This window comes from Oncorhynchus mykiss, chromosome 16, assembly GCF_013265735.2.
Source record: "Oncorhynchus mykiss isolate Arlee chromosome 16, USDA_OmykA_1.1, whole genome shotgun sequence".
In the NCBI taxonomy this organism is placed as follows: domain Eukaryota; kingdom Metazoa; phylum Chordata; class Actinopteri; order Salmoniformes; family Salmonidae; genus Oncorhynchus; species Oncorhynchus mykiss.
In genome coordinates this window covers 46,338,308-46,363,482 of record NC_048580.1, presented here as the reverse complement: position 1 = coordinate 46,363,482, position 25,175 = coordinate 46,338,308, and the positions used below count along the sequence as shown (strand labels likewise).

The window sequence follows — 25,175 nt, the reverse complement described above, 5'->3', positions numbered from 1 at the left end:
GACTGCATGAATCAGGCCTTCATGGTCAAATTGCTGCAAAGAAACCACTACTTAAGGACATAAATAAGAAGAAGAGACTTGCTTGGGCCAAAAAACACGAGCAATGGACATTAGACCGGTGAAAATCTGTACTTTGGTCTAATGATTCCCAATGTGAGATTTTTGGTTCCAACCGCTGTGTCTTTGTGAGACGCAGAGTAGGGGAACAGATGATCTCCGCATGTGTGGTTCCCACCGTGAAGCATGGAGGAGGAGGTGTGATGGTGTGGGGGTGCTTTGTTGGTGACACGTCAGTGATTTATTTAGAATTCAAGGCACACTTAACCAGCATGTCTACCACAGTATTCTGCAGTGATACTCCATCCCATGACCCAAAACACACCTCCACGCTGTGCAAGGCTATTTTACCAAGAAGGAGAGTGATGGAGTGCTGCATCAGATGACCTGGCCTCCACAATCACCCGACCTTAAACCAATTGAAATGGTTTGGGATGAGTTGACCCGCAGAGTGAAGAAAAAACCGTCAACAAGCGCTCAGCATATATGGGAACTCCTTCAAAGCATTCCTCATGAAGCTGGTTGAGAGAAAGCCAAGAGTATGCAAAGCTGTCATCAAGGCAAAGGGTGGCTACTTTGAAGAATCTGAAATATAAAATATGTTTTGATTTAATCAACACTTTTTTGGTTACTACATGATTCCATGTGTTAGTGCATGGTTTTGATGTCTTCACTATTATTCTACAATGTAGAAATTAGTCATGATAAAGAAAAACCCTTGAATGAGTAGTTGTGTCCAAACTTTTGACTGGTACTGTATAATTGTGAAATGTAGACTCCTGACACTTAGTGGGCAAGTATTTTTCTCTCTATTGACTGATGAAACGCAAGCCTTTCGCTACACCTGCAATAACATCTGCTAAACATGTGCATGTGACCAATAACATCTGCTAAACATGTGCATGTGACCAATAACATCTGCTAAACATGTGCATGTGACCAATAACATTTGAACGCATGTTTCACTATTGGCTATTCTGTCCTGCTCTCCCTTGTTACTAGATAGTCTTCAACTTCTATTGTCTGTGTGGTGTGCAGGTTCCTGCTACTGCCAGCTGATGGACTGGCTCTTCCCTGGGTGCATTGACATGAGCACAGTGAAGTTCCAGGCCCAGGACACACCAGACTTCATCCACAACTACAATCTGCTTCAAGCTGGCTTCCGAAAGACTGGTGTCACCAAGGTTAGACTACACCCATACTTTCTTATCCATCACATTAACTGTAAATCAAGGATATTATTTTGATTGTACGTTAATATTTTATCGCTGGGCAGATGGTTGATAGGGATTTGCCCTTTGCTTCCATGTGGTATTTGCTTATTGTTCTAAATCCCTCCCCTTTAGTTTGTTCCAGTGGAGGAGCTGATGAATGGAAGGTTCCAGCCCAACTTCGTATTCCTGAAGTGGTTCAAGAGGTTTTTCCAGGCTAACCTGGTGGGGCAGGTGTATAACCCTGTGGAGGCTCGCCAGGGCCAGGAGATCCAGCCTGCCAGACCCCCCCTCCGCTCCCCCCAGGGACTAGGCCGCAGGTCTGCCAGCCGCAACCCCAGTCAATCAGGTATCCATTCTCTCACTTATCCTGAGTAGTGAGTAGAAATGTAGCTAGCTAATATCTAAAAGTCTTGTCATGGATACACACACACGCAGACTAGCAGCAGACCGCTTGCAGCTCAGGGAGGAAGTTATCTCTAATTTGAGGCAGGGACACATGCACCTTCAATTTGGCAGAAGCACTCGAGCCTGGGTAAGGCAGGGCCTGAAAGTCGCGGGTATGGCTCGGGCTTAAAATCCATGCCCGTGCAGGGCTCTAATCCTGAGTTGAAATGTTCTTTGTGCTGTTTGTGACCTTATATTCAGGATGGAATATTGTTGGTATTTTTCTGTTAATCAGTTTGTGTTTTCCTTTTTTCCGACAGGGGGGTTGGAAACCGACACGGATGAAGAAGCTTTAGGGAAGTATCAAAGGAAACGTATAGTTTATGAAGATATATGGAGGGAGACGTACTCCTGGGTAGGGCCCAGCACTCTGGGAGAGGTCCATGCCTACTGCAGTCTGTGTGACATGAATTTCAACATCTATCACTCAGGCCTTGTTGACCTCAAGCGTCACTCACAGTGCAAGAGGCACCAGAAGCTTACCCTGGCTGCCAATGGATGCAATTTAAGAACCGAGGCGAGAAAGAGCAGGCAGGGCAGCATCAGCAGCTGTCCACCTTGTAGTGAGTTGGTCCTGTGCTTCATTAACTGTGTCTCTGGTCCGTCCGCGGCTGGGGACCAGGTGTCTAACAGATACGGTCAGTATGTCCTGGGACTACAGTACCCAGAAGACATAGTGTCCGCTTGCCAAAAGACTCCTTACTGCATATACTTGTACGGAGGAGTGGTGCTAGGGGAGGCTGGCATAGCTTCTGTAGTTCTAGTAGGCTATTTTGATGTGAAGGCAGCCAGACACTGCATCAGGCTGTTGGATGTCCTGCAGTCTCCAGCCGAAGACAATACTGGAGAGGAAACTGCTGCGGCTTTGGTGGAGACCTTGAAGAGGTTTGGGCTTCCTGCAGCTAACCTCGCGGCTCTCTACACAGATGGTAACGGTGCTGCCTCTGAGCAGATTTGCTCACAGCTTAGGGAGCTCAACCCCAACGTGGTGGTGCTAGGTAGGCTGTATGGAGTGGCTGATGCATCCTGCCATGCTGGGATGGTAGAGCTCTCCACTCAGGCCCAGGAGCTAATTGTAGATATCTACTCCCACTACTCCTTCTGCTCCACCAAGAATGACAACCTGAAGGAACTGTTTTCTAGCATAACCAGTATCAATGGCCTTACCCTTCCCCTCACCACCTGCTGCCTTAACTTCTGCATGTTAGCCAGGAAAGTGTTGGAAATGTGGACAGATCTAATCTCCTACTTCAGCTCCTGTAACAAAGAGGATGACGTAGATGAGAAGGCCAAACTGATCTGCACACAACTGCAGGATCCCCAAATCAAGGCTACCTTTATGTTCCTAAACCAGGCCCTGGAGCCTCTCCGTGCCTTTCAAGAGCGACTGCACCACCATGAGGGCTCGGCCCGGGCCGACCTGGTACAGATCCTACAGGAAGCCAGCAACCTCCTGCGCTCCTATGCCTCCAGTTTCCTCCGTCCTCAAGCCGTCGTGCGTTTCCTCAAGGAACGTGACGTCTCTCTCCTCAAGACCACAAAGTTCCACCTGCCAGGGCCAGAGCTGAACGTAGGTGGGGCTGCAGTGGAGGACTTCCTGTGTGAGTCATCAGAGTCAGGAGGTGAAGCACTGCAGTTTTTACAGAAGCAGGCTCTGGCTTTCTACACAGCACTTACTGCCAGCGTGGCGGAGGGGCTGCCTCTGAGTGACGGCGTGTTGAGGAGCATGGCCCAGCTACTGAGCCCCCAGGGTAGGTTGACGGTCACAGGGAAGGTGGTGGGAGAGCTGGGGGCTAAACTTGGGCTCTGCAGCTCACCTGAGGAGATCAGACAGCTGAACAAGGAGTTCCTGGAGTACCAGCTGGCAGAGGAGGGAGAGTGGGAAGAGGGAGAAAATGGATCTGATGGGGGCATCCAAAATGGCTCTGCAGCCACCTCGCTGGAGCAACATTGGTGCACTGTGTTGAAGGCTTCTGGATCAACCAGCATCTTCAGGAAACTTGTTTTGACCCTCTTAGCCATGCCTTGCCCCCCACTTGAAGCTCAGAAGGTCTTCACACAGGTAGGGGAAAGACAAAAAGCATCACACAATTGTATGTCACTGCACTCCTGCATGGAAGTTATTGTGTTGGTGTTGTCCCATTTATGTTCTTATCTGCGTGTGCTTTCGTCTGTATCTGCATCTATATTATTTGTGTCTGTCTGTGTTCTTAGATTGTGGAGAATGGGGACGCTGCCCAGTTCACTGACAGTGTGACAGAAAGTGAGCTGGACTCTGTTCGGGAAGTAGACCTGACCAATGACAGCGCTCTATCAGACAACAACAGTATCTACGAGTCTGGCATGAAGAAGAGAGGTCGTCCCAGAAAGATTCCATCAGGTACATTGTTTCATTAAGGGACTGGAATAGGACTAACATATTTTATTATCACTGTATGAAATGTACTGTAGTATAGTGTAGCACACACAAGAGCTCTCAAATTCTTTTTTTAGGGTACAGCTCCATTTTGAGTTAGCATTAGTTTGTGTGTGTACCGGTAAGCAGCTTATCAAGTGGATTAGCACATGAATGGGTTAGCTTAAATGGGTTGAGTTGCTCAAGATGGCGGCAGCTCTCTATTGTTGGGGTAGGTTAGTGTAGCATGAGCATGCTTCAGGTTTGTATGTCTATGGGTAGTATTATATAAGGTTGGTTGTGTTAGTGTAATAGAGGTAATAGACAGATTTATATTTTAGAGTGGGCAATAATTATTGTTATTTACATACAGTATGTTGTTATGTAAAAGAGATGGTATTCTTATATGGGGTAGCTATGATAACGTACCATACCACTGACTGGGAATGATTGGGAAAGGGGGTACGTAGTCAGTTTCAGAACTGAATGCATTCAACTGAAATGTGTCTTCTGCATTTAATCGACATGCCTTAATCGACATCCACGTCATCGCCTCCATTGGTTGACTTAGAAGAACAAATTTTGGGGCTACACTACAGACGGCTATATAGGTTGGCTAATACCTGACTAGTAAGTACCCAGTACACTACTTTAGTGAAGAAAAAAATCTTTAAATGATTATTATTTAATAATATAGAGATTTTATTTTATTACGATTTTTCAGAGGGTGCTGCAATGCCCTCAGTACCCCTATTTCCCGTAGCTCCGGGTACAGATTTCAAAAGCAGTCAATGATCTCGAAGTCTCGGAATTTGAACTGTGTTTATTGTGTTGTAGCGTGATATAAGCAGAAATCAATATAATTCCAATTAGAGGTTGACCGATTAATTAGGGCCGATTTCAAGTTTTCATAACAATCGGTAATCAGCCTTTTTGGACGCCGATTACATTGCCTGCGTGGCAGGCTGACCACCTGTTACACGAGTGCAGCATCAAAATGACCTTGTGGCTGCAAGGAGCCAAGGTAAGTTACTAGCTAGCATTAAACTTATCCTATAAAAAAACAATCAATCTAAACATAATCATTAGTTAACTACACATGGTTGATGATATTACTGAGTTAACTAGCTTGTTCTGCGTTGCATATAGTCAATGCAGTGCCTGTTAATTTATCATCGAATCACAGCCTACTTCAACTTGATGATTTAACAAGTGCATTCGTGAAAAAAGCACAATCGTTGCAATAATGTACCATAAACATCAAGGCCTTTCTTAGAATCAATACACAAGTATATTTTTAAAAATTTGCATATGTAGTTAAAATAAATTAATGTTAGCAGGCAATATTAACTAGGGAAATTGTGTCACTTCTCTTGCGTTTAGTGCAAGCAGAGTCGGGGTATATGCAGCAGTTTGGGCCGCCTGGCTCGTTGCGAACTGTTAAAAGGCCATTTATTCCTAACAAAGACCGAAATTAATTTGCCAGAATTTTACATAATTATGACATAACATTGAAGGTTGTGCAATGTAACAGCAATATTTAGACTTAGGGTTGCCACACATAAGATAAAATACGGAACGGTTCCGTATTTCACTGAAAGAATAAACGTTTTGTTTTCGAAATGATAGTTTCCGGATTTGACCATATTAATGACCATGTGTGTTTATTATATTATAATTAAGTCTATGATTTGATATTTGATAGAGCAGTCTGACTGAGCAGTGGTAGGCAGCAGCAGGCTCGTAAGCATTCATTCAAACAGCAGCTCTTAACAATGCTTGGATGCACAGCGCTGTTTATAACTTCAAGCCAATCAACTCCCAAGATTAGGCTGGCAATACTAAAGTGCCTATAAGAACATCCAATAGTTAAAGGTATATGAAATACAAATGGTATAGAGAGAAATGGTCCTATAATTCCTATAATGACTACAACCTAAAACTTCTTACCTGGGAATATTGAAGACTCATGTTAAAAGGAACCACCAGCTTTCATATTTTCTCAGGTTCTGAGCAAGGAACTCAAACGTTAGCTTTTTTACACGGCATATTTCACTTTTGCTTTCTTCTCCAACACTGTTTTTGCATTATATAAACCAAATTGAACATGTTTCATGATTTATTTGAGACTAAATAGATTTTTATTAATGTATTATATTAAGTTCAAATAAAAGTGTTCATTGTTCATTCAGTATTGTTGTAAATGTCATTCATTACAAATATATATATAAAAATCGTCTGATTAATCGGTATCGGCTTTTTTTGGTCCTCCAATCATCGGTATCGATATCGTCGTTGAAAATTATAATCGGTCGATCTCTAATTCCATTGCAAGAACCCCAAAAAATGTTGCCCCCTCGCCGATTTCAACTTCCCCGTTAGTCACTTTATCGTTGGACGGGCCTGGTGTGTGGTGCCATTAGCATTGTCTAGCATTGTCTGGAATGCACAAGCCTTCAGAGCAAAAGTGCATTTTGGCATGACACCCTAATCAGCACTAAAAAGCAAAAAATCTCATGGCTTCCAATTGCATCATATAATATGTTGTAGTTGTGGATGCACATTACAGTAGTAAATGGCAGCCATATTCAACCGGCGGCTAGTAGAATAACAGTAGAATTGGCAGTGTATGGGCAGTGTATGGGCAGTGCATGGGCAGTGCATGGGCACTTTTCCTTTGTTACTGTATGTCATTCACTGACAGACCAGAGAGCTGTTTATAACCTGTCAGAAAATTCCAGTTGATCAAATAGCCCATGTTTGCTAGGTAGGTAAATTAGGTTAACCAGCTATCTAAATCTTGTAGTTACCATTGCCAGATTATGTGCCAATGGGAGCCTTAGGAATCATATGAACACACATAAGACATAGCAAAATAGTAAAATTGCAGGAATTTAGCTAGAAAACTGCAAACAAATCCCCCCCCCCCCATGGGAAAATGTATGGAATTGCAGAAAATGAGCTTATAAATGGCAAAATGTTGATTCCGCCAACAAAAGGGGTGTGAACAGTTTGGGGTTGCATGGGTCGTGAGGTGAGGGTTAATAACAACGTCGATAAGTGACGTTATCCATACAGACCTTTGCCACCTAGGAAATGTCCCACTGGGCACCACATATGTCAATTCAACGTATATTCCATGTTGGTTTAATGTCATTTCATTGAAATGACATGGAAACAACATTGATTCAACTGTGGGTTGTGTGACCGGACCTTCTTAAATAGTAGTTGAGTACCCCTGGTATATGAGTTGGAGTCTATCTATACCTACAGTATCCCTTATGATAACCTCCATCTAATTTTACACTGTCCATTGATTCTCTCAGTGTTTCACATACTTCTATCACAGGATCCCTGTTAATAATGGAAGCATCAATGTGTTGTTCTCCAGGGGTGAATTACCTTAATGGGACAGTGAAGCCATGCACAGTGCGGCTGCAGAAGATAATCAGTAAGAAAAGATATTGACAGTTAGTGAAGATGATCATTGGTATTCATCTATATCACTTAAGGCCAGTCACCACAGGCTAAAATTATATATATATTTTTTGCATCTACTCGTCAATTTGAAGAGTTTTGGGTATGTTTGTCCATTTAATGTTAGTATTTTCAAAAAGTAAAAAATTCCAATGTCAAAATGTTGATGAAAATATTTCCGTATATATTTCCGTTAGTTTATCATACTACCGTCATCAACATTTCATGAATTTTTTTTTTTTTTACATGGTCATACATCCTTAATTTGAAAGCTCACTACATTGAATCACACATCATTTAAAAGCCAATTTCATAGAGAATGTTACAAACGGGACTATATGTAGTAACTTACGGCGATTGGATCTAAATTAGTGTTTGGCATTTGGTAGTTTAAATGAATTGTAAGTTTGTCTTTAACTGCCATTTCCCCAAAGTCAGACTCTTCCCACACGCCAACACATTTTTCTCTGCCTCAGAAGCATCTTCATTCATCAACTTTCTTGTGGTTATCCTTAGACGTGCTCTCCAGACTTATACATAGGGAATTGTTGATATGTTGTCATGTTTTAATTCTAGATTACATTTCCTTTAAAAACATTTGCCAAAAATGCATTTTTACGTATCTTTCTATAGTATTTTAGATAGAAAGATAAAAAAATATTTATCCACAATCTGCTATATGTAAGTCAGCTCCTGGGAGTGTAACAAAATGAAACCAAAATACTTGGTCTGACTTCATCCAGTGTCCAGAAAATTGGATTTGTGTGATATGCAAATATGCACATATTTAATGATATTACCTAATTTGCATATTTGTGTACAATATTTCAGAAACATTTTAATATATAAAAAGTAGCATATTTGTGTCCACATTCAACTGGTAAAAGTTGATTGTGATTAAGGGGAACAAAATACCCTATTAGGGTGTGGTGCCTGGCCTTAAACTCAATTGAATTGATGTACAGGTGACACATTACCAGAGAATGCTTAACAATCCACCTTCCATGGTTGGGGTCAAATCAATTCCATTTCAATTCAGTCAATGCAGGTAGTAAACTGAAATTGGAATTTCAGTTTACTTTGTGCATTGACTGAATTGAAATGAAATTGACCCCAACCTTGTCTTTTTAGTTATCTATCCTCTGGCTTTTCACCTTTTGACAATTTCAGGCAAAACTCTTGTATTTTCTGCATCAAAACATTGATTTGGTTTCTATGAAACTTGTTTATGTAGATGGGCCAAAGAATGAGGACGATACTGTGTTCGTTGAGGACAACGTAATTTGGACAAATACTATGGAGGTAATGTTTTTGATTATTTTGTTGATGTTTTTTTGTATCACATATCTTGTCTAGTAGGATTGGGTGAATCAATTCAACAAATATGGTAACTTAAGATTTAACTAAGGGTGACGTTATTGTTTTCTTGTGACTCATAATCAACTATGCATAACAGAGCTTTAAAAGACAGACAAGGCCTCCTGAGTGGCGCAGAGGTCTAAGGCACTGCATCGCATTGTTGCGGTGTCACTATAACCTGGGGTTCGATCCCAGACTGTGTCACAACCGACTGTGACCAGGAGACCCATAGGACGGCACACAATTGGCCCAGCGTTGTCCGGGTTAAGGGAGGGTTTGGCGGGGGGGATTACTTGGCTCATCGCGCTCTAGCGACTCCTTGTGGCGGGCCAGGCGCCTGCAGGCTGAATTCGGTCATTAGTTGAACGGTGTTTCCTCCGACACTTTGGTGTAGCTGGCTTCCATGGTAATTGGACGGGTGTTAAGAAGAGCGGTTTGGCGGGTCATGTTTCAGAGGATGCATGACTTGACCTTTGCCTCTCCCTATCCCGTTGCAGTGATGAGACAGGATCGTAATCACAAAATTTACTGAAAAAATATTAACAAAGACGGACATACTGTAGATATTGTTTCCTATGTTTGTTTTTACCTGTTCTGCATTGACGTGTTCTTACCTTGCTATAGTGGGGGTGTGACAGATCAAAATAAACTGCACGTGACAACACCTGACAATGGAAACTATCATTCTTTGGAATCAAACAAAGCAAAACGTGCATGGATCTTTTGCATGTCTCCAAAGCTTGACATTATGACAAACCTTTCTATGCAGGTTTAATGAAGTAAGAGTCACTAGTGTGCTTTGCTTTGCTGTGGCTTGTGCAATGAACAATTTTCTATGCTTTTAAATAATTTTTATTAAAACTTTAAATGCTTGGGACAAGTTCATACTGGTATCTCACCCGTGTCTAACAAACTAACCTTGTTAGTAACTTTTTTACCCTCTCCTTTATCTTTCTTCTTCTTCTTTTTTCATGTGGGTCTACTTTATGCTCGGTAGTCATAGCAATTCTTGGATGTGAGTGCATGACTGGGTGTGTGTGCGCTTGTGCCCACGTGTGTGCGCTTGTACAATGCCTGTGAGCGGTGTGCGTAATAGGTGTGTGCATGTGTGTTGTCCCTCAGGGCACCATTAGGGGCATTTATGGTTGGGAGAGCAGCTTACGCCAGAAGCCACAGGCGCGCACTGTGTTTCAGGCTGGTGCCGGCACCTGGGTCAAGCCACAGGCGCTTGACAACGACAGCAAAAAGGACCAGGAGTCCGAGGCTGCATCGGTAGGTACTCTCAAAACACCTACCAGTGATGGCTGGTGCGCTGAGATATCAGAGGACGGGCTCATTGTAATGACTAGAATTGAAACAATGTGTTTGATACCGTCCCATTCATTCCATTCCAGCCATTACAATGAGTCCATCCTCCTATATATCTGCCCACCAGCCTCCTGTGGCTCCTACGCTTGAGGGGAGCCCTTCTGACCTCTGGCGAATGGGGCAGTGAAAGGCGCAATGCAATCGAAACACACATTAAAACATATATTTAGCTCTAAAGGTGTGCGTGGCTGTCAACGACACGTCATTCTTTCTGTGCATGGCTCTTGTGATTTGCTTCTAACGTTCTAATTTCCTTTTTAACCCTTTATATGGACTTACGTGGTCTCCCATTCTCTTAACTCATTCTCACTGCTCTGAAATTGGGTCGCTTGAATTAAGGTTGACAACCTGACAAACCTTACAAACAAAGGGCCAATATTTGCTATTACATGTAAAGAAGGATATGTACAATTGTAGTCACCCATAGGAAAACCTTTCTTTTTTCCAATTTTCAGGTTCATCAGATATCAGTGGATGTGTTCGTCACTGTCTTCAAGCATGCATTGTCAACTATTTTATCTGTGGATTCAAGCATAAATATTTTTGACTTTCAGCCCCCGAAGAAGGAGAATCATACATCCAACGTGTCTACAACGAGCCCCAGGGGAGCAAAGAAGGGCATTGATTACCAGGTTCCTACTTTCACAAATATTTGCTATGCATGCCAACATGCTTCCATATCATATAAACCCATGTGAATAACCCTCCATCTCCCGGGGTCTCACCCTGTAGGATGGGAAGGGTTTCCCCACTGGAGAGCTGGTGTGGGGAAAGGTGAAGGGCTTCTCCTGGTGGCCTGGACTGGTGGTGCTCTGGAAGTCCAACAAGGCACCGCCTGTATCCAAGCGCCGGGTAGAGTGGTTCGGTGACGGAATGTTTTCCGAGGTGAGGACTTGACTTGACTCATTGTAGATAGCAAGATTGACCTGCAGCACAGATTGGTGTTTGAACAAAATTGTTCCTTTGTTTTGTGTTGCAGATCTATACAGAGAGGCTTCTGCCTTTTGCAGCTTTTGCAAAGTGCTTCTGCAAGAATTCCTATGCCAGCTTGCCTACCTACAAAGATGCCATCTACCAGGTCCTTGAGGTGGGACATGAATGCTATTATCTATCACTATCTTAACATTGTAATGTATGACTCTGTAATATACTAGCCTGGTCCCAGATCTGTTTGTGCTGTCTTTCCAACTCAACTTGCATTGTCATTGCGTGACATTGGCAAGACAGCACACACAGATGTAGAACTATGCTAGTACTGTACTGTTACATCCCCATATATCACAATATTCCATACGGTATACTGTAATACCACAAAGCACCACATCACTCACTCATATTTCATGTCTATGCAGTTGGCTGGTGAGCGCTGTGAGAAGTCCTTTCTTACAGCGGGGAATAAGCAGGAGTTGCTTAAGTTGATGCTGGACTGGGCCCACAGTGGATTCCTGCCCACTGGACCAGATGGGTTCAACCCCCCACCACCTGCAAGTATGTGTGGTTTAGGGTGAAGTTTCCCCTAAATGCTGATCTTGGGTCAGTTTAGCATTTTCCTGATTAAGGTTAGGATTGGGGCAGGGGAAGCTGATCCTAGATCTGTACCTATGGGATATTTCACCCTGGTGCGTTTTGTGTTGCTTCCATTATATTTCCACAACAGGGTAACACTTATACCTGTGTAGTACACTAGTAACAACAGGTGTTCTCATGTTCCTTTTATTTTGTTTTATTACCAAAGATGCCAAATACTCAAAGGCAGAATCTTCAGACTCGTCTCTGGCAGACTATCAGCCCCCAGCTAAGAGGAAGTATGTGAACAAGAACAGACCATCCTATGGGAATCAGAGCTACAGCAGAGGTAAGCCCTACACCCACAGCAATCCATATTCATTAATATGGGCCGTTTTTCTAGTTCCTCTGTCACTATAGAATAATATTTGCATCAATTAAATTCCTTTATTTTGTGGTTCACAGAGGCAATGGTACGAGAGGTTAGGAAAGGCAAACATGTTAAAGGTATTTAACATTCTTTGAGCTGTAATTGTACTTTTTTGCTCTCTATTTGTCTGCACTTTAGAAAAATATTATATCATTGAATCAGTCATTTTACTAATGTATACAATTCATTATTCACCTCAGAATTCTGTTTATCATGTGGAACCCCCCACATCCACACCTTCCACCCACTGTTTGAGGGGAGTCTTTGCCTGAAGTGCAAGGTAAACTAACTACATCTTCTCATAAATTGAATGACTGTTCAGTTTATTTATGCAACTGTATCCTCGTAGACATGTTAGATCATGTCTGCTTATCATCTGAAAGATTGTTGACATGAATGACCTTCGTCCCCATGGTAAAGCTGTCCCTCCTAATTTTTGCAGGAGAACTTTATTGAGACTTTGTACAGATACGACGAAGATGGCTACCAATCCTACTGCACGGTTTGTTGCGCTGGCCAAGAGGTCATTCTGTGTGGCAATGCCAGCTGCTGCAGGTTAGCACTGCTCAAGAGTACACGTTCCTCTCTCTCTTCTTTCACTCCCATTTCTTCTTTCACTCGCTTATCCTCTCTGTCGTTCTCTCTCTCTCTCTGTCTCTCTCTCTCTCTCTCTCTCCCTCTCTCAGGTGTTTCTGTAAGGACTGCCTGAACATTTTGGTTGGCGATGGAACCTTTGACAAGCTGAAGGATGTTGACCCATGGAGCTGCTTCATGTGCTTACCATCCCAGTGCAACGGATCGCTCAAGCTGCGGACTGACTGGAGCGTGCGAGTCCAAGAGTTTTTTGTCAACAACAGTGCCCTAGAGTTTGAACCCCACAGGGTGTATCCCTCCATTCCTGCCCATCAACGCAGACCCATCAGGGTGTTGTCTCTCTTTGATGGGATTGCCACAGGTTTGTACATTCTCAATATGGGCTTTCATTTATCTTTGGGAGATGGTTGCAGATAAGTGATTGTGATGTGTTTTATGAGGATGCAATGGCTTGGGTTTCCTCTGTCTTCAGGATTCAGGCATTTTGGTTTGTGTGTCAGTGACTGATAATCTTCTATGCCCATTGTGCTCTTGCAGGGTACCTTGTGCTCAAAGACCTGGGCTTCATCGTAGAACGCTACATCGCCTCTGAGATCTGTGGGGACTCGATCACTGTGGGTATGATCAAACACGAGGGCAAGATAGAGCACATCAATGACGTACGCACCATCACCAGGAAACATGTGAGTTCAGCATACACACACACACACATTCAAACAAACAAATTACCACACACACACACACACACACACACACACACACACAGACACACACACACACACACACACACACACACACTCTCACACACACATACACACACACACACCTGTGATCATTCTCTAACCTGTGTGTGTCTGTGTTTGCTGTGTTTCAGCTGGCTGAATGGGGTCCCTTTGACCTCCTGATTGGAGGAAGCCCCTGCAATGACCTGGCCTGCGTCAACCCTGCTCGGAAGGGCTTATTTGGTAAGGAACCTCCTGACTTCAAAGTAAATGGAGTGTTTCCACTTGACCAGTGGTTCTCCGACCTCTCCTGGAGAACCCCCAGCCGTCCATGTATTTGATCAATTCCAGAGCCAGCACACCTAGTTCATTGTTAACTAATCATCAAGTCCTTGGATAGTTGAATCGGGAGAGCTAGTTCAGGGCTACAACAGAATTGTGAATTTTCTGAGGTAAGTAGGAGAGGTTTTAAGAACCACTGTGCTAGACAATGTAGAGAGCTAATGTCTGGAGAACTTTATCAAGTATGTTATCACATCGTTTTATTAGCAGTTGACATGGTAGCCTACTGTTAGATGCACGTGTCACGCTAACCTATCCATTGGTGTAGTAAATGGGTTTTTAATGGTGTTTCATTGGTTTTCTCGGTCTGTTTCCAGAGGGCACAGGCAGGCTGTTCTTTGAATATTACAGGATGCTGACCATGATGAGGCCAAGGGATGATGACAACCGTCCGTTCTTCTGGCTCTTTGAAAATGTGGTGGCCATGCGCGGTCATGACCTGGCCGACATCTGTCGCTTTCTTGAGGTAAAGGCACGAGCAGCTATTTCATGGTCAATGAGGCCTCTCCTTCTTCCTTTCTCTCTCTTTCTTTAACTCTCTTGCTCTTTCTCCCTCTCTCTCCCTGTTCAATGGCATTTGGGTGGTGTGTTTGCGTCTTCATTTCATTATTACTAATACAGTTGAAGTTGGAAGTTTACATACACCTTATACCCTGACTACACCGCTCGCGTCACGTGCCCAAGTGTTGCAAAAATAAATGTAGAAATCTATATTATTCAATTATTGCACCCACACTGCTCGCGCCCGTCAACGAGCGTCTACGTTGCCAAGGGCTAAAATAGAAGTCAGTTCTATTTGTGACGCAGATCGCGGTGCAAGTCTTGCCTCTCCCATCTCCTCATTGGTTTATAGTAGCAGATACCCACGTTCCATCTCCTCATTGGTTATACCCACGTGGGCGATTGAAAGACGAACTGTGTTGTCGGTCGTCGTGGTAATACTATGAAAGTTTAGATGCCAATCACCAAGTTCAAAGAAGAATAAGCCTGGAATGAGGAGAGATGAATAGAAACGATTCGGTTGACCGTTTTATGTGTGGATTAATTGTCAGAGTAGAGGACCTTGTGCATTTCAGGTAAAATAACATCTCAATGTTTATATCCCAGGACAAATTAGCTAGCAACAGCAAGCTAGCTAAATAGGACAAATTAACTAGCAAGTGCAAGTTAGCTAGCTAAATTGCCATAAATGTTTAATGGTTTTTGTCCTTTCCCCAAATGAATGTAAATATTTTGATATTTTAACCTGCGTGTTGTGAACGCGTTTGGTGTGGGGGGACAAAATAAATGTATGCACGATGGCGCACGCGTGCAGCCGGTTTGGGTTCCGTATTAGCCAAATACAGTGGGGCAAAAAAGTATTTAGTCAGCCACCAATTGTGCAATTTCTCCCACTTAAGAAGATGAGAGAGGCCTGTAGTTTTAATCATAGGTACACTTCAACTATGACAGACAAAATGAAAAAAAAAATCCAGAAAATCACATTGTAGGATTTTTAATTAATTAATTTGCAAATTATGGTGGAAAATAAGTATTTGGTCAATAACAAAAGTTTATCTCAATACTTTGTTATATACCCTTTGTTGGCAATGACAGAGGTCAAACGTTTTCTGTAAGTCTTCACAAGGTTTTCACACACTGTTGCTGGTATTTTGGCCCATTCCTCCATGCAGATCTCCTCTAGAGCAGTGATGTTTTGGGGCTGTTGCTGGGCAACACAGACTTTCAGACCCTCCAAAGATTTTCTATGGGGTTGAGATCTGGAGACTGGCTAGGCCATTCCAAGACCTTGAAATGCCGATCCTTCGTTGCCCGGGCGGTGTGTTTGGGATCATTATCATGCTGAAAGACCCAGCCACGTTTCATCTTCAATGACCTTGCTGATGGAAGGAGGTTTTCAAAATCTCACGATACATGGCCCCATTCATTCTTTCCTTTACACGGATCAGTCGTCCTGGTCCCTTTGCAGAAAAACAGCCCCAAAGCATGATGTTTCCACCCCCATGCTTCACAGTAGGTATGGTGTTCTTTGGATGCAACTCAGCATTCTTTGTCCTCCAAACACAACGAGTTGAGTTTTTACCAAAAAGTTATATTTTGGTTTCATCTGACCATATGACATTCTCCCAATCTTCTTCTGGATCATCCAAATGCTCTCTAGCAAACTTCAGACGGGCCTGGACATGTACTGGCTTAAGCAGGGGGACACGTCTGGCACTGCAGGATTTGAGTCCCTGGCGGTGTAGTGTGTTACTGATGGTAGGCTTTGTTACTTTGGTCCCAGCTCTCTGCAGGTCATTGACTAGGTACCCCCGTGTGGTTCTGAGATTTTTGCTCACCGTTCTTGTGATCATTTTGACCCCACGGGGTGAGATCTTGCGTGGAGCCCCAGATCGAGGGAGATTATCAGTGGTCTTGTATGTCTTCCATTTCCTAATAATTGCTCCCACAGTTGATTTCTTCAAACCAAGCTGCTTACCTATTGCAGATTCAGTCTTCCCAGCCTGGTTCAGGTCTACAATTTTGTTTCTGGTGTCCTTTGACAGCTCTTTGGTCTTGGCTGTAGTGGAGTTTGGAGTGTGACTGTTTGAGGTTGTGGACAGGTGTCTTTTATACTGATAACAAGTTCAAACAGGTGCCATTAATACAGGTAACGAGTGGAGGACAGAGGAGCCTCTTAAAGAAGAAGTTACAGGTCTGTGAGAGCCAGAAATCTTGCTTGTTTGTAGGTGACCAAATACTTATTTTCCACCATAATTTGCAAATAAATTAATTAAAAATCCTACATTGTGATTTTCTGGATTTTGTTTTCTCATTTTGTCTGTCATAGTTGAAGTGTACCTATGATGAAAATTACAGGCCTGTCTCATCTTTTTAAGTGGGAGAACTTGCACAATTGGTGGCTGAATAAATACTTTTTTGCCCCACTGTACATTTAAACTCAGTTTTCACAATTCCTGACATTTAATCCTAAATGACCTAAGACCCCTGTCTTAGGTCAGTTAGATCACCACTTTATTTTAAGATTGTGAAATGTCAGAAAATTTGTAACGTTCGTCTGTGGGAGAAAGAGAGGAGGACCAAGGTTCAGCGTGGTAAGTATTCATTATACATTTTAATGAAAACGATTACTCGAACAAAACAACAAAACAATAAACGAGAATGACACGAAACGAAACAGTCCTGTCTGGTAACATACACAAAGACAGAAAATAATCACCCACGAAACACAATAGAAAACAGGCTACCTAAATATGGTTCTCAATCAGGGACAACGATTGACAGCTGCCTCTGATTGAGAACCATACCAGGCCAAACACAGAAATAGCAAATCATAGAAAAACTAACATAGACAACCCACCCGACTCACGCCCTGACCATACTAAAACAAAGACATAACAAAATAATTAAGGTCAGAATGTGACAAAAATAGTAGAGAGAATGATTTATTTCAGCTTTTATTTCTTTCATCACATTCCGAGTGGGTCAGAAGTTTACATTTACTCAATTAGTTTTTGGTAGCATTGCCTTTAAATTGTTTAACTTGAGTCAAACGTTTTGGGTAGCATTCCACAAGCTTCCCACAATAATTTGGGTGAATTTTGCCCATTCCTCCCGACAGAGCTGGTGTAACTGAGTCAGGTTTGTAGGCCTCCTTGCTCGCTCACGCTTTTTCAGTTCTGCTCACAAATGTTCTATAGGATTGAGGTCAGGGCTTTGTGATGGCCACTTCAATACCTTGACTTTGTTGTCCTTAAGCCATTTTGCCACAACTTAGGAAGTATGCTTGGGGTCACTGTCCATTTGGAAGACCCATTTGCGACCAAGCTTTAACTTCCTGACTGATGTCTTGAGATGTTGCTTCAATATTTCCACATAATTCTCCACCCTCATGATGCCATCTATTTTGTGAAGTGCCCCAGTCCCTCCTGCAGCAAAGCACCCCCACAACATGATGCTGCCAACCCCGTGCTTCACGGTTGGGATGGTGTTCTTCGGCTTGCAAGCCTCGCCCTTTTTCCTCCAAACATAACGAAGGTCATTATGGCCAAACAGTTCTATTTTTGTTTCATCAGACCAGAGAACATTTCTCCAAAAAGTATGATCCCTATGTGCAGTTGCAAACCGTAGTCTGGCTTTTTTATGGCGGTTTTGGAGCAGTGGCGTCTTCCTTGCTGAGCGGCCTTTCAGGTTATGTCGATATAGGATTCATTTTACTGTGGATATAGATGCTTTTGTACCTGTTTCCTCCAGTATCTTCACAAGGTCTTTCGCTGTTGTTCTGGGATTGATTTGCACTTTTCGCTCCAAAGTACGTTCATCTCTAGGAGACAGAACGCGTCTCGTTCCTGAGAGGTATGACGGCTGCGTGGTCCCATGGTGTTTATACTTGCGTACTATTGTTTGTACAGATGAACGTGGTACCTTCAGGCATTTGGAAATTGCTCCCAAGGATGAACCAGACTTGTGGAGGTCTACAATTTATTTCTGAGATCTTGGCTGATTTCTTTTGATTTTCCAATGATGTCAAGCAAAGAGGCACTGAGTTTGAAGGTAGGCCTTGAAATACATCCACAGGTACTCCTCCAATTGACTCAAATGATGTAAATCAGAATCTTCTAAAGCTATGACATCATTTTCCGGAATTTTCCAAACTTTTTAAAGGCACAGTCAACTTAGTGTATGTAAACTTCTGACCTACTGGAATTGTGATACAGTAAATTATAAATGAAATAATCTGTCTGTAAACAATTGTTGGAAAAATTACCTGTGTCATGCACAAAGTAGATGTCCTAACCAACCTGCCAAAACTATAGTTTGTTAACAAGAAATTTGTGGAGGGGTTGAAAAAATAGTTTTAATGACTCCAACGTAAGTGTATGTAAACTTCCGACTTCAACTGTAAATCTCATCTCATCTGTTTCCAGTGTAATCCCATCCTGATCGATGCGGTAAAAGTGAGCCCAGCTCACAGAGCTCGCTACTTCTGGGGAAACCTCCCTGGCATGAACAGGTAAACATAAATACGACTAACACATAGACACATCCCCATATCCCTTCACATACTCCTACTGATGAACACTAACACATGCACTCTCAATATCATGTTGTTTTTCTTATGTTCAACCCACCTACATGAGAGAGTTCACTTGTCTGTATGTTTTTCTCTCCTTAGACCTCTAGCTACCTCTCTGGATGATAAGGTGAACCTGCAGGATTGTCTGGAGCCTGGACGCACGGCCAAGGTAAGACTGCCAAGCTCTTGCTTCTAGATTTTCTTATAATTCAGTACTTTACTGACAAGCGAGGTTGAAGTTAAAAGGCTGTTCAGGTTACTTCTAATGTCTATTTTCTTAGTTCTGAATGAGTTTCTAGCATCAGGTGTGACTGGTGAGTACGTCCATATTTGAAATATGGTTAAAGCTGTGATTGTTATCTGTCGGTTCTTTCCCTTACAGTATAACAAAGTTCGTACCATCACCACCAAGTCCAACTCCATCAGACAGGGGAAGATGGGATCACTACCTGTCGACTTTAATGGCAAGGAGGACTACCTTTGGTGCACAGAGATGGAGAAGTAAGTCTTTATTATTGAGTAAAAGGGTAGAGGTTGGAACAGCATAGAATATAGAAGTGATCACAGTGTAATTACATTGTTTTAAAGTTTTGTAGTCAGCATTATTCCTATACCGTGACTGATCATGGATCCTGCTCTCTCTTGTAAAAGTCAATGTACTTACGGTAGTTGAGTGAATGTAATCTGTCATTTCTAAAAAACAAATACACTAACCCTCGGATTGTTTTGAAATGGTTCTAACATTTTCCATGTTATGTGATTGACCTTTCTGCAGGATCTTCGGCTTTCCCAAGCATTACACTGATGTCAACAACATGGGTCGGAGCCAGCGGCAGAAAGTACTGGGCCGATCATGGAGTGTACCAGTTATCCGGCACCTCTTCGCTCCACTCAAGGACTACTTTGCCTGTGAGTAGGAACCTCACGTTCCTGTGTGCTGCACACTGTCGTCAACAACAACAGCAACATGAAATGGCTGATTGTTGGAGAGAGGAGGGTAAAAAAAAGATCATTATCCTGCCCTGATTTTCAGTGAAAGGAACTGTCCTGTGTTTCTCAGACTGACCTCACAGAATCATCTTAGTCTTTTTATCACTGGCTGTATCAAGTGTTTTATTAGGTTTAGATAATGAGCATCTGTTTTAATGCAGTGTGGTCATATGATCATAATATTACCAGAATGCACTGACACTTTTTGGTTCTTTCCGTTTGTCTGGAATAGTTCACGTTTGTCTATCATTTATTTGATGTTTGGTTTTGTCAACTTTTGGTCAATGATGGTGAGATCAGACCTCAAACCCTGCCCACTATCTACCTCAATACTAATCTGTGATCGGTCTGACATCTGCAGAAACACAGTTTTATCTCTATTTAATTGAATGATTCTGTATCATTTATTTTATATTTGAATGTTATAAATAGTCAGATAAATCATGTTCACGTGTAATTAGGTGAATAAACCTAATGTTTTTTTTACTTGTTTGGAAAAATAGATCTTCCAAAATAATAAAAAAATCCAAAACTCAGATTCAAACCAAGGCAAAAAAAAATGTGCCTTGAGTGTTTGATTGTATTTTACCTTGGCCAATATTCATCAGGGTTACAGTCTGTGTGGTGCTATGTTAGGGTTTTTAATGATGTTCTTGTCAAAGAGGTGGTCACAGGACACACATTTTCACTAACTATAGGCAGGTTTCCATTGACACAGGTTAATTAGACTAAAGCAATGTCACCAAAAAAATAATTGCCACATGTGTAATGGAAACGGCAGAGACATTTTCTAAAGATCTAATACATTTTTATACATTCGACAAGGGTGGATTTTTCTTTTGTCTTACGAATAAATTATGATTGCCGAATAATTTTGAAGGTAGGCCATTTGATGTTATCACGTAACTATAAATGTCCACTCCACATTTAATTCTAAATGCCTACTGATGGCAAAATCCATTTATTCAACTCGAAAAAAAAATAATGTTTCTTTGCATGATGTCCCATTTGAAGAAACCTATTTTGGTTCCAGGAAGAACCGCTTTGGGTTCCATGTAGAACCCTTTCCACAGAGGGTTCTACCTGGAAACAAAATTTTATTTCTTTTGCTACATTTTGCTAATTTTACCACATTTTTATTCGACATTCTAGGTTTTGCGAAAAGTGTTATTTTTAAATGTCGACAAAGAAAATAAATGACTAAATGTTAATGGAGGCATAACTATTGTCTCACTTGTTAGAGCATGCCGCTTATAGGCTTTAATTTAGGGGATATGGTCAAGCATGTGAAAGAAAAAGTTGCTGAAACCAGTCCTTACAAGTTTGATTTAAATAGTAAGATGTGTGCCTTCTCCCTGTCTTGGAACAATGGGGAGAAGAACGGTTGTAATCGCAAGTGCCTACTAAACAACTGTTAAAACCTAGATACAATATACGTAGAACAATTTTTCTTCTGTAATTATTCATTCTTAAATATTTTAAAGGGAGCTGGACAAAGTTCTGAGGAAAGGAGGACATCATCAATGTCTTCACGTAATTGTTTCAGTAAAACAGACAAGCAGCGTGTAAGTTTGTCTTTAAAGTGGGCACTTTTTTCTGAAAGCAACTGTTTTAAACTGACCTTGTATGTTCATGGAGTGTTGATGAAGGTCACATGGAGGGCCTAATCATAACATACCCACTTTAGTTTCATGCATGTGACGTGTGTTGTTATGACAGGTAATCTGTGTGTGAAGTTGAAGTGATGGCTTTAACTGCAGTGTTCTGTTCATCTCGCTCTCAGCAAGTTTGTTGATGATATCACAACACAACCAGCTTTCATCAAAAACTTGAAGTTACGCTACATTCTAAAATGAGTACTGTTTGTCATTTGGGGTTACTGAGATTTTTAACTCATCAGGTTTGAACCCTTGTTCCCCTCTACCATCCATACCTACCTGTTGTACTGTATGAAGTGTGTCAGTGTGGTGACTGATCTCAACTCAGAGACAGAACAGATACTGTATACCAAATGTGTTTTTCTTGCCATTTCTATTTTTCATAAGCACAACCAGGTGAACACAGTCTGGACAGTGATTTACATAGGATACTGGCCTTATGAATCGTAAAAAAAAAAAAAATGAAACAAAAGGAACAAACAATTGTTTTGTGTACTGTATGTTTCTATAACACTTTAATAACAATGCCTTTAAAATGAGGTTATTCGGGTCATCACTAGACTCCTATTGGTGCTATATTATTGTTCAATTGTTTTCTTATATTTCATATTTTTTTGCATGGTATGTTAATATTGAGTCAAGCTGTATATAACATGGTTAGCTGTTCCCCGGCTTGTTTAGTGTTTAGCTGTCATAGTCTCATAACCCCATGTAAAGCTTTTGATCATGTTAGAGATGAGAAATAAACTGCCCTAATTGTATTATTTGTACTTTGTCTGTGTTGTCAGTCTGTCAATTGATGTATATATTATACTGTGAATACTGTGTGCCCGATGTGAGTGAGCTTGTGGGCGCTCTGGCAGGCTTTTGACAATGCAATATTTTTTTTATTTAACCTTTATTTAACTAGGCAAGTCAGTTAAGAACAAATTCTTATTTACAAGGACGGCCTACCCAGGCCGAAGCTGGGCCAATTGTGCGCTGCCCTATGGGACTCCCAATCGCGGCCGGTATGATACAGCCTGGATTCAAACCAGGGTGTCTGTAGTGACGCCTCCTGCACTGAGATGCAGTGCCTTAGACCGCTGTGCCACTCGGGAGGCCGAGTGATGCATACTATTGCTGAGATTGTGGAAGTGTCTGTAAATTCAACAGGTCATAGTTCAGGTGGTAAAAAACGAAATCCTATTTCTCCTAGTGGGCCCATAAGTGGGAAGCATGAGTGGTCGTGCAGAGGTACCTTGGAGGGAGAAAATGAAGTGGATGTTCAGTTTGAACCAAATTGTGTGTCGAGTGGAGATGAGAAGAATTGTATTACAGTGGCAAATGCAAAAGGAAATAAGAGAAGTAAAGTCGTAGTGTAATCTAGTAAATCCAACCTAGTCCTGATTATTTTTTTGGTTAGAGTAAGGGTTTTCAATCTATGTAGTTACCTGGGAGATCTATAAATCTATAAATATAGTGGATGCGTTGGATGAGGTGGTGTCCATGAGAGTAACGAGAAGTGGGCTTATTTCGTTTTTTTGTGTATCTATGGAACAGAAGGAGAGTGCTCTGCGCTTCAGGAAGATATCGGATTGGAATGTGTCGTGTGTGGATCTTCGAAGCAGGGCGCCTATCAAGGCTGTTATCTCTGGGGTGGCGCTAGAAGTAAAAGGAATCAAGTGTTAGGTGCACGCCCGACTGACCCATATGCTTTTTTTGATGAAGAGTCTCTCCCTTCTCACGTGTATTTGGGTTTTACGACATATCCTGTGAGAGCCTTCGTGCCCAAACCAATGCAGTGTGATAGATGCAAAATATTTGGTCAAGTGTATGTAGACGGGAGAGCCTAAATGCTGCAATTGTGGTGTGCATGCACCGCATGCACCCAAATGTCTGAAGTGTCCTGTCTGGGTGAATGAGACAGAGGTGGTAAGAATAAGGGGTGAAAAGAAGGGCCCATCTACCTTGCCTGGAGTTGAGACGCTTGGCGGTGCGGAGATATTCCAGATTCTTGTGGTCTGTCCACACGAAGAACGGATGTTCCGCCCCCTCGAGTGCATCCACTGCTCCAGCGGCATCTTCACCTCGATAAGCTCACGATTCCCCACATCGTAGTTCCTCTCTGTGGTGTTGAAGCAACGGGAGACGAAGGCGCGGGGATGTAACTTGAGGTCCAGGGCAGAACGCTGGGACAGGGCAGGCCCTACTCCGACATTTGAAGCATCGACCTCCACCACAAACCTCCGGGACGGGTCAGGATGAACCAAGATGGGAGCTGTTGTGAAACTGTGTTTAAGATCCCACAGCTGGGGACCACGTGAACGGACAGGGGGGAAGCTAGGGTGCTGTAACCCCGGATAGAGCGGTGATAGAAGTTGGCGAATCCCAGGAAACGTTGCAGTTTCACTCGACGTAGGCTGGGGCCAATCCACCACCGCTCTCACCTTCCCGGGATCCATCTGTACTCTCCCTGCAGCGATGATGTAACCCAGGAAGGGGATGGTGGAGCGATGAAATTCGCACTTCTCTGCTTTCACAAAAAGCTGGTTCTCCAGGAGGCGTTGGAAAACCTGGTGGACGTGGAGCAGGTATTCTTGGGAGGAGAGGGAGAAAACGAGGATGCCGTCTAGGTAGACGAAGACAAACTGGTTCAACATGTCACAGAGAACATTATTCACCAGAGCCTGGAACACAACAGGGGGTTGGTAAGGCCAAATGGCATGACCAGATACTCGCAGTGACCGCTGGTTATGTTGAAGGCAGTCTTCCACTCGTCCCCTTCCTGTATCCGCACCAGGTGTTAGGGCAGCTTGAAGAACACGATGGCCCCCTGGAGTGTCTCCCCCGGAACGCTTCAATGGTAGTGTCGGGCACTTGTTGGGCGTTTCTCGCTTAGTGTTCCCTCGTCATCGAGCTGCAGCCCTCCTCCTTCCCCTTGGATCGCTCTAAGGATCGCTCTGGGGATGCCCAGCTCGGACGCCAGGGTAGCGTCCTTAAAGCTCTCATCGGCCCCAAAGACTATGAGTACCCGGAGAGATTTCGACTGGTTCCCCCAGAGCAAGATTGTATGAAAAGGGGTGTGAGTAAGGGGAGAGGAAAAGTTCTCCGTATGGCCCACCAGACTACTCGCTCCTACCAGTGAGCCTGGTCTTTTAGTGGACAGGTGGCCACGAAATGACCAGTAGTCCCGCAATACAGGCAACTCTTTGTGTGAAGGCTGTATAGCCATTTGGCTGGGGACAGCCTAGGTTTGCCTAGTTGCATTGGCTCGGGAAGTCGGGTAGCCTTGGGTTCTTTCGGCAAAGGAACCGTCAGGGACTTACGGGATGTCTCGGAGGCGAGGTGGAAGCCTTGGTCGGGCGAGAGGAATCAAACCTCCTTTCCTTCCTTCACTCCCGTAGTCTCCCATCGATCCGAATGGTCAAGGCAATGGGTGAGTCGAGATCCGTCGGTAGTTCTTGGGCTGCAAGCTCGTTCATTACTTCCTCCGATACTCCGTGCAGAAACATGTCAAACAGCGCTTCCAGGTTCCAGGCACTCTCAGATGCCAACGTGCG

At 42.9% G+C, this 25,175-nt stretch overlaps 1 protein-coding gene across 4 annotated transcripts in view; it reads left to right on the top strand.

Moving 5' to 3' along the window:
- LOC110492746 overlaps window positions 1-22,403 on the top strand; it is a 30,143-nt gene extending 7,740 nt beyond the window's left edge. Inside the window, exons 3-25 of one of the 4 annotated variants that reach the window (XM_036945818.1) lie at window positions 1,096-1,241; window positions 1,404-1,617; window positions 1,976-3,777; window positions 3,930-4,095; window positions 7,502-7,561; window positions 8,822-8,889; window positions 10,069-10,218; window positions 10,869-10,946; window positions 11,047-11,199; window positions 11,294-11,401; window positions 11,667-11,802; window positions 12,050-12,169; window positions 12,286-12,327; window positions 12,451-12,530; window positions 12,693-12,805; window positions 12,937-13,205; window positions 13,382-13,527; window positions 13,719-13,809; window positions 14,226-14,374; window positions 18,837-18,922; window positions 19,085-19,154; window positions 19,368-19,486; window positions 19,761-22,403. In XM_036945818.1, the coding sequence (XP_036801713.1) occupies window positions 1,096-1,241; window positions 1,404-1,617; window positions 1,976-3,777; window positions 3,930-4,095; window positions 7,502-7,561; window positions 8,822-8,889; window positions 10,069-10,218; window positions 10,869-10,946; window positions 11,047-11,199; window positions 11,294-11,401; window positions 11,667-11,802; window positions 12,050-12,169; window positions 12,286-12,327; window positions 12,451-12,530; window positions 12,693-12,805; window positions 12,937-13,205; window positions 13,382-13,527; window positions 13,719-13,809; window positions 14,226-14,374; window positions 18,837-18,922; window positions 19,085-19,154; window positions 19,368-19,486; window positions 19,761-19,902 (4,508 nt within the window). In that variant the 3' untranslated portion in view covers window positions 19,903-22,403. The remainder of the gene's footprint in view (window positions 1-1,095; window positions 1,242-1,403; window positions 1,618-1,975; window positions 3,778-3,929; window positions 4,096-7,501; window positions 7,562-8,821; window positions 8,890-10,068; window positions 10,219-10,868; window positions 10,947-11,046; window positions 11,200-11,293; window positions 11,402-11,666; window positions 11,803-12,049; window positions 12,170-12,285; window positions 12,328-12,450; window positions 12,531-12,692; window positions 12,806-12,936; window positions 13,206-13,381; window positions 13,528-13,718; window positions 13,810-14,225; window positions 14,375-18,836; window positions 18,923-19,084; window positions 19,155-19,367; window positions 19,487-19,760) is intronic. The other 3 variants (XM_036945815.1, XM_036945816.1, XM_036945817.1) reach the window with 3 other exon arrangements.
- Window positions 22,404-25,175: the final 2,772 nt, after the last annotated feature.